The 17,764-nt window shown below is 45.2% G+C and overlaps 1 protein-coding gene across 3 annotated transcripts in view; it reads right to left on the reverse strand.

The window, feature by feature from the left end:
• Nucleotides 1-17,764, reverse strand: part of PASK (PAS domain containing serine/threonine kinase) — a 48,688-nt gene continuing 30,924 nt past the window's right edge. For all 3 annotated transcript variants that reach the window (XM_054477246.2, XM_054477245.2, XM_063648217.1), the window contains 6 exons: nt 8,885-9,010; nt 8,636-8,770; nt 5,865-6,064; nt 1,877-2,010; nt 1,064-1,210; nt 1-434 (listed from right to left, as the gene is read on the reverse strand). In XM_054477246.2, the coding sequence (XP_054333221.1) occupies nt 277-434; nt 1,064-1,210; nt 1,877-2,010; nt 5,865-6,064; nt 8,636-8,770; nt 8,885-9,010 (900 nt within the window). In that variant the 3' untranslated portion in view covers nt 1-276. The remainder of the gene's footprint in view (nt 435-1,063; nt 1,211-1,876; nt 2,011-5,864; nt 6,065-8,635; nt 8,771-8,884; nt 9,011-17,764) is intronic.

Consider the following 17,764-nt stretch of genomic DNA (forward strand, 5'->3'; position numbering starts at 1 on the left):
TTCAGAAGTTCACAAATTAAAAGCCCTTTAATAATATAAAGCAGTTGAACACTGGAATGTTTTTTTCTAGGTCATGAAAAAAGTGAATTCCAAATCTATGTAATAAACCTAAAATACAGCATCACTGTCTTCTGTTCTGGTGTTTATCAAACCTGCACATGAGTTTTTAGAAGGTGAATTGGGGATGCTTGAGAATGTATTTTCTCCAAACAGATGGAGCCTGAAAACTGTGTGATTTTCCAAACCAAGTGGAGAAAAGCAGGAAGAAACTGGTGTTTAGCTGGTCAGCAGACGGGGATCCCCAGGATGCAAACAGCCTTGGCCATTAGGAGCCTCGCCTGGAACAGGGCCCCCACAAAGCTCCTGAGCCTGGGCCACTTCACTCAGGCTCCTGTTCCCCATCTCCAGGCTCGCAGTGGACAGAACTCCGCTTTCTGAAGAAAGAAGAAGGTAACTGTATCACGTGCTAACAACTTAAAGTTCTGAAATACTTTGCTTCTCACTTGAAGAAGTCCTAGAACAAAAGCCTACAGGCGAGGCCCTAAGAAATCCAACTGGCAATGTCCCGGAAGTACAGTTCCTGCCAAGGTGGGGATCTAAGCCCAGGGCCATCAACCGCAGCTTGGTCCAAACGCTCTGAGCAGTGGTTTTGGCTCTGTGGCCAGAGCCTTGTCTGAAGAACCCTGGGCCCTGCCGGCTGCCAGAGAACCACTCTAAGCATCTGTGGCCTCATCCTCCCCTTCGGCCCAGTCAGACCATCACCAGCTGCGTTCCTCAAACCATCTTTGAGGGTTCCGACCCCTTCTGCCAGGAGCTCCCATGACACCTGCCCACCCTCCAAGGCCCAAAGCCACACCCTGAACCCCAGTGGTGTCAGAGGCCTCTGGACAGAATCAAACCCCCTCTCACAGGTGACAGGTCAGCTATAGGCCCTGACATTTGTGTCCAAGACAGCATGGGGGAGAGAGCCTCCGTTTCCTCCTTTTGACCTAGGAAGGCAGCTTGGGGACCTTGTTATTCCAAGTGAAGTCACGCAGGGTGGAGGGATGCTGAGAAGCCTTACCTGGCTTGTTTACTCGACACACCTCTTCCCATGTGTAGTCAGCAAGATTCACAGGCTGTGTTACCCACGGGTCCGTCACCAGCTTCTCCAAGGTGGTGCGCTTCTCAGGGACTGGCTGCAGCAGCCCGGACACAAGGCTCATGAGTTCTGAGGACACAAAGAACACAGACAGTAGGTCCAGATTGGGATGAAGTGGAGCACATCTCAGATTCCTGGGTGCCCACCACCCCCCGCAGAGCCTCTGACTGGGCAGGAGGCAGCCCAGGAACCTCTAGTGCAGGGCCCAGCTGTGCTTGGACAGAAGCTGCAGGAAACACTCATTGCCTCTGAAATGAAAGCTTGGAGTTCAAGATGCCATCTCACTCAATCAGAATCCAAGTGGTGCAGAGGTTCCTAACTGCTCTGTTCTCAGGGGCTCTGGCTATGCAGAGCTGTGAATAACGCAGGGTTAACATGACAGGTGAGGGGATGCCAGCACAAGCTGAGAGGAGCCCCCAGCCTTGCATCTGGATTCGGGCCCCATTTCCTTTAACCATGTAGGCACCAACTCAACAGGGCCACTTGGAGCCTCACTGTCCTGGCTGCAAGTGTGTTTCTCACAAGAGGGTCTCTAAGATCCAAAGAGGAACATTAATAAAAACTAAATTATCAAGATGTTTTAAAGTCATACGCAAATTATTTGATGAATAGAAAAGAAACAAATGAGATTGTTGATATGGACAGAGATACACTGAAGAATGAGGAAATGGGAAAAAAAAGTGGCTGGTCTCTAAGGACAGTGTCGACTGTCTACCGCTTGCAGCTCACGCTCACCTTTGGACACCAGGTATGGCGGGTGGATGGCAGCCTCCACAGTCTCCTCCAGCTCACAGAAGGGGTTCTCCTCAAAGACCAGTGTGTACAGAGTGACTCCCAGAGACCACATCTCCAGCTCCGGCCCTCTGTAGCTGTGAGGAGGAGGAGGCATCAGGACGCCATGGCGCTCAGCACGGGCTTGCCAAGCCCGCCCATGGGAAGCACCGTGGCCCTTCCCGACCAGCACACAGGCCAGGCAGTGGTTTCCCAAGAGGGTCACTCCACCCCTCAAACACGCCCTCCATTTCCACGCACTTCTGCCCCAGGCCAGCCAGCAGGCCATGTGCCGGCAGTGGAGAGGCCCTCGGGCAGTTCCGAGGCTAATCAGGAACCTCCTTGTGGACACCAACCACAAGACGTGTCCACCAGTGGGGGGAGGGGGGAGGGCTTCCTGGAGGAAGCAGAGTACACGTCCATTGGCTTTGCTGAGGGCTACGGGAGCAGCGGGCCACTTCAGAACAGGGTCACGTGCCCTTCAGACGTGATCGGGCATGTTCGGCTTGGTGTGACCCTGGACACGCATGCCCTTTAGGAAGATCACTGTGGCGACGATGTGAAGGGTGCTGCAGGATGAGACTGAACAGGTAAAAATACCGAACGATGAAAGCAAACAAGAAGGACGTGGTGAAGGTGGGTGTTCACACAATGGGCCAAATGGAGAGCAAGCTTCAGGGAGAAGACACCCAAAGGACTATTGTTACTTCCTGTCACTGTAAACATCCTCATCCACACTACCATTTATTTCCTGTCGCCGTAAACATCCTCATCCACGCTACCATTTATTTCCTGTCGCCGTAAACATCCTCATCCACGCTACCATTTATTTCCTGTCGCCGTAAACATCCTCATCCACGCTACCATCTATTGGGTACCTAGAGATGCCAACGCTGTACCAGCATTTTACATGGCTTAACCCAAATCCTCACAACAACCTAGCAAGATAAATATTACTTTCATTTTGCACAGAAGAAGAGCAAGACTTGGTGAGATGAAGTTGCTGCCAAGCACGCACCGAGCCAGGTCACCCGCACCCACAGCCCTGCCCCTGCACTGGCCAAGGCCATGCGTCTCCAGGTCCGCAGCTGGGGGTCTGTCCCCAGAAGAGGTCTGGGAAGCAGCAGCCTGTTCCCAGAACCGGAATTAGACAAGGGAGCCAAGAGAAACCACAGCAGTGAGAAGAGTGGTACAGACAGAGCCCCGGGCTGGACTCAGAGAAGAGGGGCTGGGAGAGGAGGGGAGGACTTGAGGGCAGATCACAGAGGCCAGAGCAGCAGCGTGGGTGAAAGTCAGGCCACCAGGTTGAGTCAGCGGGGTGGTGGGGTCGCTAGCACAGACCGCAGGGAAGCTGAGGGGATGGATGACAGCTGTAGGGGCTAGAGCAAGAAAATCAGATTCGGCAGTTTTTGTTTTTGTGTTGTTTCTGTTTTTTAGAGAGATTTCAAGACGTTTAGAAGCTGAAGAGAAATATCCAATAGAATAGAACAGAGGTTGGCAAACTTTTCCTGTAAAGGGTCAAATAGTAAATATTTCAGGTTTTGGGCCACATGGTCCCCATTGCAACTCAACTCTGTCATGTAGTACAAAGGCAGCTACAGACAACACATAAGCAAAGGAGCACAGCTCCATTCCAATAAAACTTTATTTATAGAAACAAGAGGCAGGGGATGTTTGCACACACGTTTGTAGCAGCATCACGAACAACATAAAGATGGAAGCAAAAGGTGGAAGCAACACAAATGTCCACTGACAGATGAATAAGTACAGCATATCCAGAAAACGCAATCAAATTCAGCCTTGAAAAGGAGGATGCTGGCACAGGCCACGACATGGATGGACCTTGAGGACTTTCCGCTAAGTGAAATAAGCCAGTCACCAAAAGGCAAATGCTGTACGATTCCACGTATAGGAGGTCCCTAGAGTAGTGAGATTCATAGAGAAGAAAGCAGAATGGCGGCTGCCAGGGCCTGAGGAAGGGGAATAGGGAACTAAGGCCACAGTCTGCCGACCCTGGAGTAGACGGAGATGAAGATGACAAGACAGAAGCCAGGGCCCTGAAGATGGGATTGAGAATAAGAACTCAGAAACCCTATCATCCAGGGAGATGGGGAGAGGACGCAGGAGGGATGAAGGAGCTCCCGAAAGGAGGCCTGCAGCCCAGCAGGCCCTGGAGCAGCACGCCGCTCACAGCCAGAAAGGAGAGGCCAGGAGGCAGGGCAGAGCCCTGGCAGGGCAGGCGCTCAGGGAGGGGGTGGGAGCCACAGCTCTGGGAGGCAGGGGCAAGGTGGCCAAGCAGCACTGAGCTCTCGCCCAGGTTGGATCCCCCCGGCACCCTCCCCAAGCTTCGCAGCCTGGGTGCAGGAAGGGGTGAAAAGCCATGCAGCAGGCATCATGGGTCAGTGGACAGGGGACAGGCAGTTCCCGCCAGCACAGAGGGCACGACAACCACTGCAGGGCAGGCAGAGCCCACCAGCGCCCACCAGTCTCTAGGGCAACCAAACTAGATCTGAAGGGAAACTCCACGGCCCTTCTTAGACCAACTCCCTTCAATATTTCATGCTGTTTGGTGGCTCTGAAGACGCACGGAGGTTCTAGCGGGGAAGAGCCCATTTTCACTTCCTCCACACTCTGCACACAGGGCATCCAGGCCCAGAAGAGCTCAACGCTGCCTGGCATGGAGAGGCTGGCGCAGGTCGAGGCTGCTGGGCTCTGAGGACTCAGGGTGCGCAGCCTGGAACCTGCACCTCCTGACTGATGAAATATGGCTTAAGCGGACACCGGGATCCAGGGCCCGGGCCACTCCTCTCCCCGACGCTGAGGCCCTCCCGAGAGCCCAAGGCACAGCATGGAGCTCGCGCATGACTGCGAGCAAATGCTCTGGCCTCAGGCCGCCAGGTCAGGTGCAGCTCCAAGCAGGTCTGTGAGGCACCCCGTGTGCCTCTCCTGTGGGGGCAGCATCAGCTTCCCTCCTAGAGAACCACATGGAGCAGATATGGGCGGTGCAGCAGAGCGCTGCAGCAGCGGGCCGGGAGGGTCCAAGCAGCGCTGTGATCATCCGACTCTCTAACCATGAACTCACCTAGAGATGCATTCCAACCACACCTCTCTAAAATACATGTAGGTGTTAGTGGAAAACACCTGTTCTCTGTTTCTGACTTAATAAAGCCTATTTCATACACATAAAGACACATTTGGTTTACATGCAGATGAGACAGTGATCGGGTGCATGCAGCAGAAAGCATCGTCCGTCAGCAGACAGTCTCCACTCAGGCCCTACAAATGAACAACAATCTTCCTTTCCATTTTGCTTTCCTCTCTAAAGTCCCCTGAGAGGAGGCCCTGCCCAGGCCGGCCCCCAACTCACAGGCTCCCCTGACTGCAGAAATGCAAACTCAGCCACACACCCCAGGACGCCGCTTTTCCCCACAACAGAGCAGAGGCTCAGCTGGCCCACTCCAGTGACATGGAGTCTGGCTGGTCAGCGACAGCCCCTCCAGCCAAGGGCTCCACCTTCAGCACGAATCCTCTGCCTCGGGACTTTCTCTAGTGCTTGATTTCTTGTATGGTCAGCCCTGCAGTATTTTATTGAAATAGATATTATTCCTGTCATCAAAATAAATAAACCTAACTAAAAAGAATCCTCTTCACTTATTTGAAGAGTGCCATTGTGGGGGACTCTTCAATATTTTTCTTGGCTTTTTATTATATGAAACTCCAAACAAATAAAAGCTGAGAAAATAAAATTATTAACTCCTATATCCATCACCCGGTGCCTTTGCCCAATATGACCTTGCCTGCCTGCCCACTTATTTTTCCGCACATCACCCTGATCACTCAACACTCTCATCACGAAGAGGCGCGAAGGAAGCCATTTTCCCACCCAAAATCGAGGACCCTCAGGGTCCTGACGAGGACACGAGGACGGGCTGCAACACAGCAGCATACATACGGATTCCCCATGAGAACTTCCGGTGCACAGTACTCGATGGTTCCACAAAAAGTATAAAATAATTTTCCCCTTTCCAAGTAGGCGGCCGAGCCAAAGTCTATCAGCTTGATTGTGAAGTCCTCGGCGATCACGATGTTCTCATCCTTGATGTCACGGTGGATGATGTCCTTCAAGCGCAGGTATCCCACTGCTGACACTAGCTGGAATCAGGAGGCCAGAGGGGGCTTTTTAAAAAAGCAATTCAACTAAAATATGCATTTAAAATAAACTGGAACAACAACAACAACAAAAAAAAAAACAAAGAAAAAATAAACCTCCGACTCATAATGAACTGGAGACAGGAAAGATTTTTCAATGCTGAAGATATGATTGGAAGCAAACAGGAAACAAAGCCCTTGAGGAGGCGTGTTCACTGGGGATGGCCACATTAGCTGGCAAGGTAGCAACATCAATATGAGACTTGTGAGTTCTGTTTGCTGCTGAGAAAACCTTCCCAGCAGACACTCGCCCCCCCAACGCACACCATGACTATTTCAGGAGGAAAGACAGGCCACAAAGCCACAGCTCAAAGACACTCATGGTGGGCAAGTGAATAGGTGCAGGTTTGGTGTTAAGTGGGGAGTGCCCGAGAGAAAGCACCAAGTCGATAACCTCAGCTCACAGGGAGGGAAAGTGACTTGCCCAGAGTTCAGGCAGCAATTTGGGGCAGAGCTGGGAGCACAGCCTCAGTGGCATCTCAGAGAGCAGCATGATGTATCAGCCATCCTTTCCCCAAATGTGTGGCTACTCAATGATGCAGACTTAAAGCGGTTACGCTGGAAATGGGCTTCGTTCCCACGGAGGTGCGGCTGCAGTGCTCCACTGCCTGCCCACTCTGCCTCTCCAATAAGGGAGGCCAGCAACATCAGCCTTTCAGTTTAGCTCAACTAGGATGAATTAAACGTCTGACTGTCATAATTTGGACACCCATTGTACCAATCAACTTAGTGATTTCATGGATGTATCATGTTGATCTTTTGAGACAATTTTATATTTACAAATGAGTATCTTTCAAATCAGAAGCAATAATCACAGGTTAGCTAAGCCCAATTAACTTACATTTAATATACGCATATTTATACACATATATACAAACATATACATACCTGCATATTTATATATACATACACATTTAAATACATACATGTGCACATACACACCTGCATATACACGTGTGCATACCTACACACATAACATATACTTGTACATAGGTACACACGTAAATACACATATACAAGCATGCATGCACACATACTTACATATATATGTAGATATATACAAATCAGTCAGGATCCAGTCAGGAGACAGAAACCACACATGAACTTGAACATGGCAAGTTTCATTAAGATTTATTAACTAGTACTGAGAGATTAACCACAAAGGGATAAAGAGCGACTGGAAGAAAGCTGCTCTTCCTGCAGATGCTTCTGTGCCCTGGACCGGCCACACTGCCCTGGAGCTGCCTGAACCAAGCCAGGGCTATTCCCAGGCCCAGCTCCCCCACTCTGCTGCTGAGCAGGTCCTGATGAATCTGGAGCTGACAGGCAATGCCCTGAGAACCGGCATGATTCCTACATACATTGATGTGAAAACATATACTTTATAAAATTGTGAATCTGTATTTACATAGAATAACATTTATGTCTATATATTTACAAAAGGGGTAGAGATTCTTTTGGCAAAAATTTTAGAGTATAAACACCATAATTATGTGTCTCACTAGCCCCAGAATTAACAGCTGTCAGGCAGCAGCTTTTAACAAGTGACCCTCAACATAACCTCATACAGATACTCTATTTGCTGTAAAAAGTTTCAGAAACAAGTCTTTTCCACAAACTAAAGGGAGGACGTCATCTTCCAACATAGGAAGAGGGAGAGAGGTGACCCTTTTTTGGCAGAACCATAATATCTGAAACTTACAAGTAGGCCTGAGAAACTAAACTTCAGAAACCCAGCAACCCCTGAAAGTGTGTAGCTTCAAGGAAGAAATGTTGATTCACGGAAGCCGTCATTAGAAATCAAGTTGTCCCCAGCAAACAATCCAAGAGCAAATGTGAGTTGTCTACACAGCCCTTTGCTGGTATTTCTCCAATTCTTTCGGGGGAGCTGGGAGCAGTACAGGATGGAACCACCACCTTCTCCTTAAAACCCAACACGAGTTACCGTTTCTTCCTCCTGTCCCTCTGCTAGGATGCCTTCCTATTTTGATCATCACTTTCCCATTCCAATAAAATAATGGCCAAAGTTCAATACGTAATTAGACACAAAACAGATCAAGACAAATACTTACTGTAAAATGAGAATGTCAGGATCTCAATTTTGCTGGTTAATTAACTGAACAGCCACCATTTAGTGAGCACTTACAGCCTGCAGGCCGCTGTGCCGCACACATGCCTTTGAGACACTCTCTGACTGCATCCTAACCCTTATTGGTTAATTTTTATGATTGTTGTGGATATTTTATGTATGTAAATAAACCTTAACCATTAAACATACTTTCTCAATCATTCCAGGACTGTATCTGGCCTCATCCTTCCTTCCCAACCTCACTTTCTCTACTTCAATAATAGAATTTTCTTCTCAAAATATATATTCTACTCCATGAAATCCCCACAAAGAAGGCTAGATCCAGCTCAGAGAGAGAACTGAGTATGGATCACTGATCTTTGCAGCCACCGGACCCAGGCAACCAGGCCTGCGTTCACACCAACACAGCTCTGGCCTGCTCTCACTTGTCGGAAGATGTAGCTCGCCAGGGGCTCATCCAACCTGGGGTGGCGGTCGATGAAAGCAAAAAGGTCTAGGCCGGAGCCGTGCTTCTCCATCACGAGCTGGAAGAACCCTTGGTTTTCAAATACATCCAACACCTAGGAAGAGACAAAACCAAGTCCAACTCTGCCAAAACATCTTCAAGTCAACAAATTTAAGACATTTGACATGAGCCAAGTTAGGGTGTCTCTAAAGAGGAAATCGCCACCTACCTTTATGATATTGGCGTGCTCCACCCTGGAGAGAATTGCAATCTCTAAAGTAACTTTCCCAAGTTTGGGATCCTCAATCCAACAATCCTCCAAGACCTTCTCCTTCTTAATAAACTTCACTACCACCTGTGAGGAAGACAGAGAGTGGAAATAGCTGGAGCCAGTCCTCAAGCATCCCATTACACCAGGGCCACCCGGTCCCCAAGCATCCCGTTACACCAGGGGCCACCCGGTCCTCAAGCACCCTGTTATACCAGCGGCCACCATCAGTCCTCAAACATCTCATTACACCAGGGGCCACCATCGGTCCTCAAGCATCCCATTACGCCAAGGGTAACCCGGTCCTCAAGCATCCCATTACACCAGGGGCCACCCAGTCCTCAGGCATCCCATTACACCAGAGGCCACCTGGTCCTCAGGCATCCCATTACACCAGGGGCCACCTGGTCCATGTGGCAGACACATCCCCTGCATTTACCTCCCCTAAGTCCCAGGGAAAGAAGAAACAAAGTGATAAACGCCTGCAGCACAAGGAAGCAGAGAAGAGGGTCAGCAGCTGACCAGAAATGCAGCGTCATTACTGCCCATTCTGTAAGGTGGACAGATGGGTGAGATGGAGAATCCAGGTGGAGCTGAGGGAGCCATAACCTGGGCTGGAGAGAGGGCCCCAGAGGCCTCAGGGCATGTGCCCTGGAGAACATCCACGTCACCCTGACTTCTCAACCAAGGACTGGGAGCCCTGGCCAGGAGAATGAACTAAGAAGCCAGAAAACTAGAAAATATAAAGAAAAGCTACCACTCTTAGATATGGTTTCAACATTGACTCTGAGATCAATCAGAGTTTAGCAAGACTGACAGACGTAAGGTAAATGTAAGAAAAACAGTGCTACCACAGTCAATGATAGCCAAAGTGTAACAGAAAAAGATACCATTCACAAAAGAAACACTGCAAGTCGCTGAAAATCTTATTGCCCAACACAACGCCTGCTGCTACGTGGGTGTCGGCACGCAGCTGAAGGAGCGATGGGCAACCCAGCAGGTGCCGACCACAGATGGGCCTGTTCAGGTGTCAGGAAGAGATGCTGAGCAAGATCACACACCAGGGAACGATGAGTGCCAAGAAGGAAAAAAAGATGGGGCAGGAAGTGCCGCGGGGGTGCGGCCCCTGCGAGGTAGGTGGGACAGGGAGCAAGTCCCGGGAAGGCAGCTTCTGAGTGCCTCGGGGAAGGCTCACCAGGCAGAGGGCAGCGGGAGCACAGGACTGAGGCAGAGCGCGCCCGAGCTGTGCGAGGAGATGTGAGGGAGGAGGGGGGCTGGGCAGGCAACGTTAAGGGGGCATCGGGAGGGCATCGGGGCGAGGGCGGGAGCAGAAAGAATCATCGGAGCCTGGGCAACATCCAGGCCTCTCACAGTCATCAGGAGAGAAGGGGGCAGCTTGGGTGCCAGCCTGTGAGAGGTGAAAAGAGACAAATTCTGAAGACCCTTTGACGGGAGGGTCACTATGGCCCAAAAGGCCAGAGGTGAGACTGAGGGAAAGCAAGAAGACGAGGGGAAGCAGGCTGTGGTCCTGAGGAGCAAAAGAAGGGCCTGCTGAGATGTGGCAGAGCTCCAGAAGCCTCTGGGAGGGCGGGAGCCCTGACACTCTAAGTGAAGAGGCCTGTGGCCTGTCCAGCTGCAGGGCCAAGGAGACAAGAGGGCAGGCTCCTCCAGGCGTGCCCATGCACACCTAAAATGAGTGTCAGGAGGAGGGGGAAGGAAAGAATTAATAGAACCAAAGAACAGAATCCTCTTAAAATAAAGGAAGCTTTAAATATTCAGATCAAAGTCTTACCAAGTATCAAGCAAGAATAAAGAAAACACACACAAACATACACCCCTAAAGACATCCTCGTGAAAACTTTGAAAGACAAAGATTTTAAATCTAGAAAGAAAAATAAATCAGGTTGCTGTCAGCAAAATTCACTTCAAAATAATGCTAGATTACAACAGATACAGGTCTAAAAAGTTCTGAGAGGAAAAAGGCATATCACCACTAAAATATGAGAGAAAAATAAACACACTTTAATACATACAAGGACTGAAAGTATAATACCCATGACTCCTTCCTGGAGAAATCAGCAATGAATATATTCTAGCAAGTGAAAAATAAACCTAAGAAAAAGAAGAAACTGGATGTAAAAATAACAGAGATTTAACAAAAGAATAACAAGACTTGTACACTGAAATTACAAAACACTTTAAAAGAAATCAAAGATCTAAATGAATAGAAAACTTTCAACATTCACAGATCAGAGACTTAATATTGTTAAGACGACAATACTCCCCAAAGTGAGCTACAGATTCAATGTGATTCCTATGAGGATCTCAGCTGGCGACAAGCTGATCCTAAAATCCTTATGGAAATGCAAAATAGCCAAAACAATCTCAAAATAGCCAAAACAAGCTTGAAAAAAAGCAAAGTTGGAAGACTAGCATTTTCCAGTTTCATAACTTACTACAAAGCTATGGTAATCAAGATAGTGTGGTACTGGCTTAAGGATAGACTTAAGATAGAAAGATAGACTATAGATCAATGGAATAGAATTCAGAGTCCAGAAACAAACCCATGCATCTATGGTCAACTGATTTTTGACAAGGGTGTCAAAAACTACTCAATGGGGAGAGGATAGTCTTCTACAAGCGGTGCTAGGACAACTAGATATCCACATACAAAAGAGTGAAGTCCGACCCCAGTCTCACACCACACACAAAAATTAACCTCAAAAATAGATCAAAGACTTACATGTAAAATCTAAAACCATAAAACTCTTAGAGAAAACATGGGAGTAAATCTTTATGACCTTGGGCTTGGCAGTCTTCTTAGATACACCACTAAAACACAAGTGGCAAATGGTAAAAGAGACCAACTGAACGTCATCCATTTAAAGTGTTTGTGCTTCAAATGAAACATCAAGAAATTGAAAAGATAACACATTTAATGGGAGAAAATATTTGCAAATCATATATCTGATCAAGAAATTGTATCTAGAATACAGAACTAATATAATTTAATAATAAAAAGACAACCCAATTTAAAAGTAGGCAAAGGGGCAGGGCCAGGCACAGTGGCTCACACCTGTAATCCCAGCACTTTGGGAGGCTAAGGCAGGTGGACCATGAGGTCAGGAGTTCGAGACGAGCTTGGCCAACATGGCAAAACCCCATCTCTACTAAAAATATAAAAATCATCTGGGCCTGGTGGTGTGCACCTGTGATCCCAGCTACTCGGGAGGCTGAGGCAGGAGAATCACTTGAACCCAGGAGGCGGAGATTGCAGGGAGCCGAGATCGCGCCACTGCACTCCAGCCTGAGTGACAGAGCAAGACTCTGTCTCAAAAAAAAAAAAGAAAGAAAGAAAAAAATGGGCAAAGGATCAGAATAGACTTTTCTCCAAAGAAGATTTATAAACAGCCAATAAGATCATGAAAAGACACTTGACATCGTTAGTCATCAAGGAAATACAAATCATAACCACAGTGAGCTACCCCTTCACACCCCCTAGAATGGCTAGAAAGGAAAAGACAATAATAAGTGTTGGCAAGGATATGTAGACTAGGAACCCTTGTACACTGCTGATGGGAATGTAAAAACAGTACAACCTTTTTAGAAAACTGTTTAGCAGTTCCTCAAAACATTAGACTCAGAGTTACGACATGACCCACGAATTGCACTCCTAGGTATATGCCCAAAAGAACTGAAAACATATGTTCACACAAATCTTATATACAATTGTTCATAGAAGCATTATTCCTAATGGCCAAAAAATGGAAACAACACAAATGTCCATCAGCTGATAAACAGATAAACAAAATATGGTGTCTGTTCATATAATGGAGTATTACTCAATCATAAAAAAGAATGAAGTACTTATACACTCTGCAATATGGATGAACCTTGAAAACATTATGTTAGATGAAAGAATCCAGTCACAAAGGAGCACACTGTGCATGATTCCGTTTATATGAAGTGTCCAGAATAGGCAAATCTATTGAGACAGAAAGTAGATTAGTGGTTTCCCAGGATGGGATGGAGGAAATTCAAGCAGGATGGGGCTTATGTGACTGACTACTGATGGGTATGAGGTTTCTTTCTGAGGTCACGAAATGTTCTTCGTTTGTGGTAATGGTTGCACAATTCTGTATATACTGAAATCTACTGAACTGTTCACTCTAAATGGGTGAATTATATGGTATGTGAATTATATCTCAACACAGATGTCAAAAATCATGATGAAATATTAAAAACAAACAACAAAAACATGACATAATAAAATATACTCAACAGAAAGCAGGAAAAATAGAGGGGAAAAGAACAGAGCACAGAAATACCCAGAAACAATAGAAAACATCTAGATTTAGATTGTAGATTTAAATCCAGCCATATCAATAATTTCATTAAACATCAACGGTCTGAACACCTCAATTAAAGATAGAGACTTTCAGACTGAATTTCAAAAGCAAGACCCAAGTGTATCTTGCCTACAGAAGATCATTTTAAATGTAGACATAAATGACTAAAAGTAAAAGAATGAGAAAAGTTTACTATGTGAACACAAATCAAATGAAAGCTGGAGTAGTCATACTAATATCAAAGTAGACTTCAGAACAAGGCATATCAAATAAGAAATTAGTTCATCAAGAAGATGCTATGATACTAAATGGGTATTCCTATAACAACAGAGCTTCCAAATATATGAAGTAAAATCTGGGAGTATTACAAAGGGAAATAAGCAAATCCACAAGTAAATGAAGTAAAATCTGGGAGGATTACAAAGGGAAATAAGCAAATCCACAAGTAAATGAAGTAAAATCTGGGAGGATTACAAAGGGAAATAAGCAAATCCACAAGTATAGGTAGAGACTTCAAAACATAATACAAGCATCAACAAATTTAAAGAAACTGAAATTATACCAAGTATGTTCTCTATAAAGAAATTAAAAACAGAAAGATATCTGAAAAATCACCAAATATTTGGCAATTAAACAACACACTTCTAAATAACACAAAGTAACAAAATATTTGTAAATGAATGAATGTGAAAGCACAACATATGAAAATCTGTGATACACAGATAAAGCTGGGGTTGGAGAAAAATTTAGAACACTAAATGATTATATTAGAAAAAAGCAGAGCTCAAATAAATTACCTAAGATTCCACCTTAGGAAAATAGAAGAAGAAAATTAAATCCAAAGTAAGAAAAAATAATGAAAAAAAATTTTTATAATAAGAGAAAAATCACAAGATTGAAAATTGATTATAAATAAGAAAAATTAACGAAGCCCAAAGCTGGTTATTTGTAAAGATTAATAAAACTGATAAGCCTCTAACCAGACTGATCAGTTAAAAAAAGAGAAAAGACACAAATTACCACTACCAAGAATGAAAATGGTGATAAAATTATAGCCCCTACAGACATTAAAAGTTTTTAAGAGACTATTATGCCAATAAATTTGATAACTTAGGTGAAATGGACAAACTTCTTGAAAGATCCAACCCACCGAAGCTTCAAAAGAAATAGAAAAATAATCCCATTTATATTTTAAAAGTTTAATTTGCAGTTAAAATTCTTCCCTCAAAGAACACTCCAGTCCCAGAGGATTTTGCCAACCAATTTCTACAAAACATTTAAGGAAAAAATAATACCAATTCTATACAAACTCTTCACAAAACAGAAGAGGAAGGACTACTTCCAAATCTTTTTTTAAGACAGGGTCTTGCTGTGTTGCCCAGGCTGGAGTGCAGTAGCGTGATCACAGCTCACTGCAGCCTTGACCTCTACGACTCAAGCGATCTTCCTTCCTCAGCCTCTCAAGTAGCTGGGACTACAGGCACGCGCCACCACACCCAGCTGACTTTTAAATTATTCTGTAGAGATGAGGTCTCACTCCATTGCACAGGCTAGTCTTGAACTCCAGGGCTCAAGTGATTCTCCTGCTTCAGCCTCCCAAAGTATTGAGATTATAGGCATGAGCCACCACTCCTGGCTCCAAATTCATTTTTATGAGGGCAGCATTATGCTTATACTAAAATTAGACAAAGACATTACTAAAAAACTATACACCAATATTCCTCATAAATGTAGATGCAAAAATGCTTAACAAGATATTAGCAAACTGAAGACAGCAACATATAAAAAGGGCAGTTAACACATTACGAGCAATCCCAAGAATGCAAGGTTGAGTCAACATTCATCACTCAATCATTATAATGTATCATGTCCACATAAATAAAAAATACATCATCTCAACACATACAGAAAAAAGCACTTGACAAAAGCCAACATCCATTCCTAATAAATACTCTCAGCAAACAAGGAATGGAAGAGAGCTTCCTCAGCTGATAAAAGGCATCTACAGAAAACCCACTGTTAACCTCATCATTAATAGTGAAAGGCTAAAGGCTTTCTTTCTAAGATTGGGAACAAAGCTAGGTTGTCCATTCTCACCACTCCTAGCTCATATTTTACTGGAAGTCTTGGCCAGTGCAATAAGGCAATCAATCAATCAACCAATCAATCAATGGCATAGAGATTAGAAAGGAGGTGATAAATGATACAACTGTCTATATAGAAAATCCCAAAGAATCTACCAAAAAAGTCTGGCAAGTTTTCAGGACACAAAGTCAACACAGAAAAATAGATCATATTTTTATATATTCGCAATGACGAACTGGAAATTAAAACTAAAAATCAATACTACTTATAACAGCATCCAAAACATGACATACTTAGGGATAAACCTAACAAAATATGTTGGATTCATATGCTGAAAACTGCAGCACATTGATGAGAGAATTCAAACAAGACCTAAGTAAATAGCACAGAAGACTCAATCAATGTGTGACTTCTTCCCAAAGAGCTCTATGGACAATACAAATCCAAATAAAATCCCAGCAGGCATTATTAATAAAATCAACCATGGTTGACACCTGTAATCCCATCACTTTGAAAGACAAAGGTGAAAGGATCATTTGAGGCCAGGAGTTCAAGACCAGCCTAAGCAACACAGCAAGACCTCGTCTCTACAAAAATTAAGAAATTGGCTGGCGTGGTGGTGTAGACCTGTGGTGCCAGCTACTTGGGAGGCTGGAGAAGGGAGGATCGCTTGAGCCCAGGTGGTGGAGGTTGCAGTGAGCCATGATCGTGCCACTGCACTCCAGCCTGGGTGACAGGGCAAGGCCCTGTCTTCCCCAAAACTAATTAATTAATTAAATCAACAAGCTGATTGTAAAATTTACATGAACAAGCAAAGGACCTAGGATATTCAAAGCGGACTTGAAAACGGACAGTTTCAAGATTCCCTATGAAGCTGCAGTCATTGGCAAGTGCATCGACACGTAGACCAGTGGACTGAACAGACCCACACAGAAATGGTCAATTGATTTCTGCCAAGGCTACCAAGATCATCCAGTGGAGAAAGGATTCTTTTCCACAACTGGTGCCACACTAGTAGAAATCCACATGTATAAGGTAAGCCTCAGCTGTGGCCTGCACCACACACCAAACCAACTCCCACTGCCTCACAGACCTCAGTGTACAACCGAGGGCTATAAAACTTGTGGGAGGAAACAGAAAATCTTCGTGACCTTGGGTTATATAGGATACCAAAAGCACTATCCGTAAGAGAAAAATTGATAAACTGGACTTCATCGAAATTAAAAACCTCTGCTCTCCAAAAGGCATTGCTAAGAGAAGGAAAAGAAAAACCACAGGCTGGGTGAAATTCCCTTATCAGATAAAGGAATGGTAACTAGAAATTATAAAGAACTCTTAAAATTCAATATTGTTTAAAAACCCCAAATTTTTTTTTTTTTTTTTTTTTTTTGAGACATAGTCTCACTCTGTTGCCCAAGCTGAAGTGCAATGACGCAATCTTGACTTACCGTAACCCCCACCTCCCAGGTTCAAGTGATTCTTCTGCCTCAGCCTCCTGAGTAGCTGGAATTACAGGTGTGCGACCCACGCCCAGCTAATTTTTTGTATCTTTAGTAGAGACAGGGTTTCACTATGTTGGCCAGGCTGGTCTCGAACTCCTGAGCGCATGATCCTCCCGCCTCGGCCTCCCAAAGTGCTGGGATTACAGGCATGAACCACTGCACCTGGCCTCAAAAACCTAATTTTTAAAAGCTGGCAAAGGTTTGAAAAGATTTCATCAAAGAAAATATGCAGATAGCGAACAAGCACACAAAAAGATACTCAACATCATTAGAACTCACATCATTAGAGCTTTACATAAATAGAATGTCCAGAAACAGGCAAGCCTGATTATGTTAAAAGCCAAGAGACTGGGTACCCTGCGGTCTGTGCCCAGAAGGGCTCCTGAGATGCTGGGGAAATTCTGCATCTTGATCTGGGTGCTGGTGGTATGTGTGTCCAGTTGTTGAAAGTCCCTAACGATGTACACTCATGATTTGTGCATCCTGTATTTAAGTATTTGCCTAAATAACTCTCAGGGCATATAGCTGGAAAGCAATAGGTATCTCATATTCCACATATTCAAGTGCTCTTCTGCCATTTTCTCCCCCATGTCATATGCTGTATATGTTTCAGGCCTGCTCTCTTTCTCTTAATGATAACTACTGGGATACTAATGCTTACCCCTGAAATAGCAGGTCATCCTAAACGTTGGGGAAAAAAACTCAGAAAGATTTTTAGAAATTCTCTTTTCCTCTACAGCTGGGAAGAAAAAAGAAAGCCATTTTTATTCACCATAAAGCTAGTTTTTTGTTGTTGTTCTTGGCTGTTTTCTTGGAGACGGTCTTGCTCTGTTGCCCAGGCTGAAGTGCGTAGCATGATCTTGGCTCACTGCAGCCTCGACCTCCTGGGCTGAAGTGATTCTTCC

This window comes from Pongo pygmaeus, chromosome 11, assembly GCF_028885625.2.
Source record: "Pongo pygmaeus isolate AG05252 chromosome 11, NHGRI_mPonPyg2-v2.0_pri, whole genome shotgun sequence".
Lineage (NCBI taxonomy): Eukaryota > Metazoa > Chordata > Mammalia > Primates > Hominidae > Pongo > Pongo pygmaeus.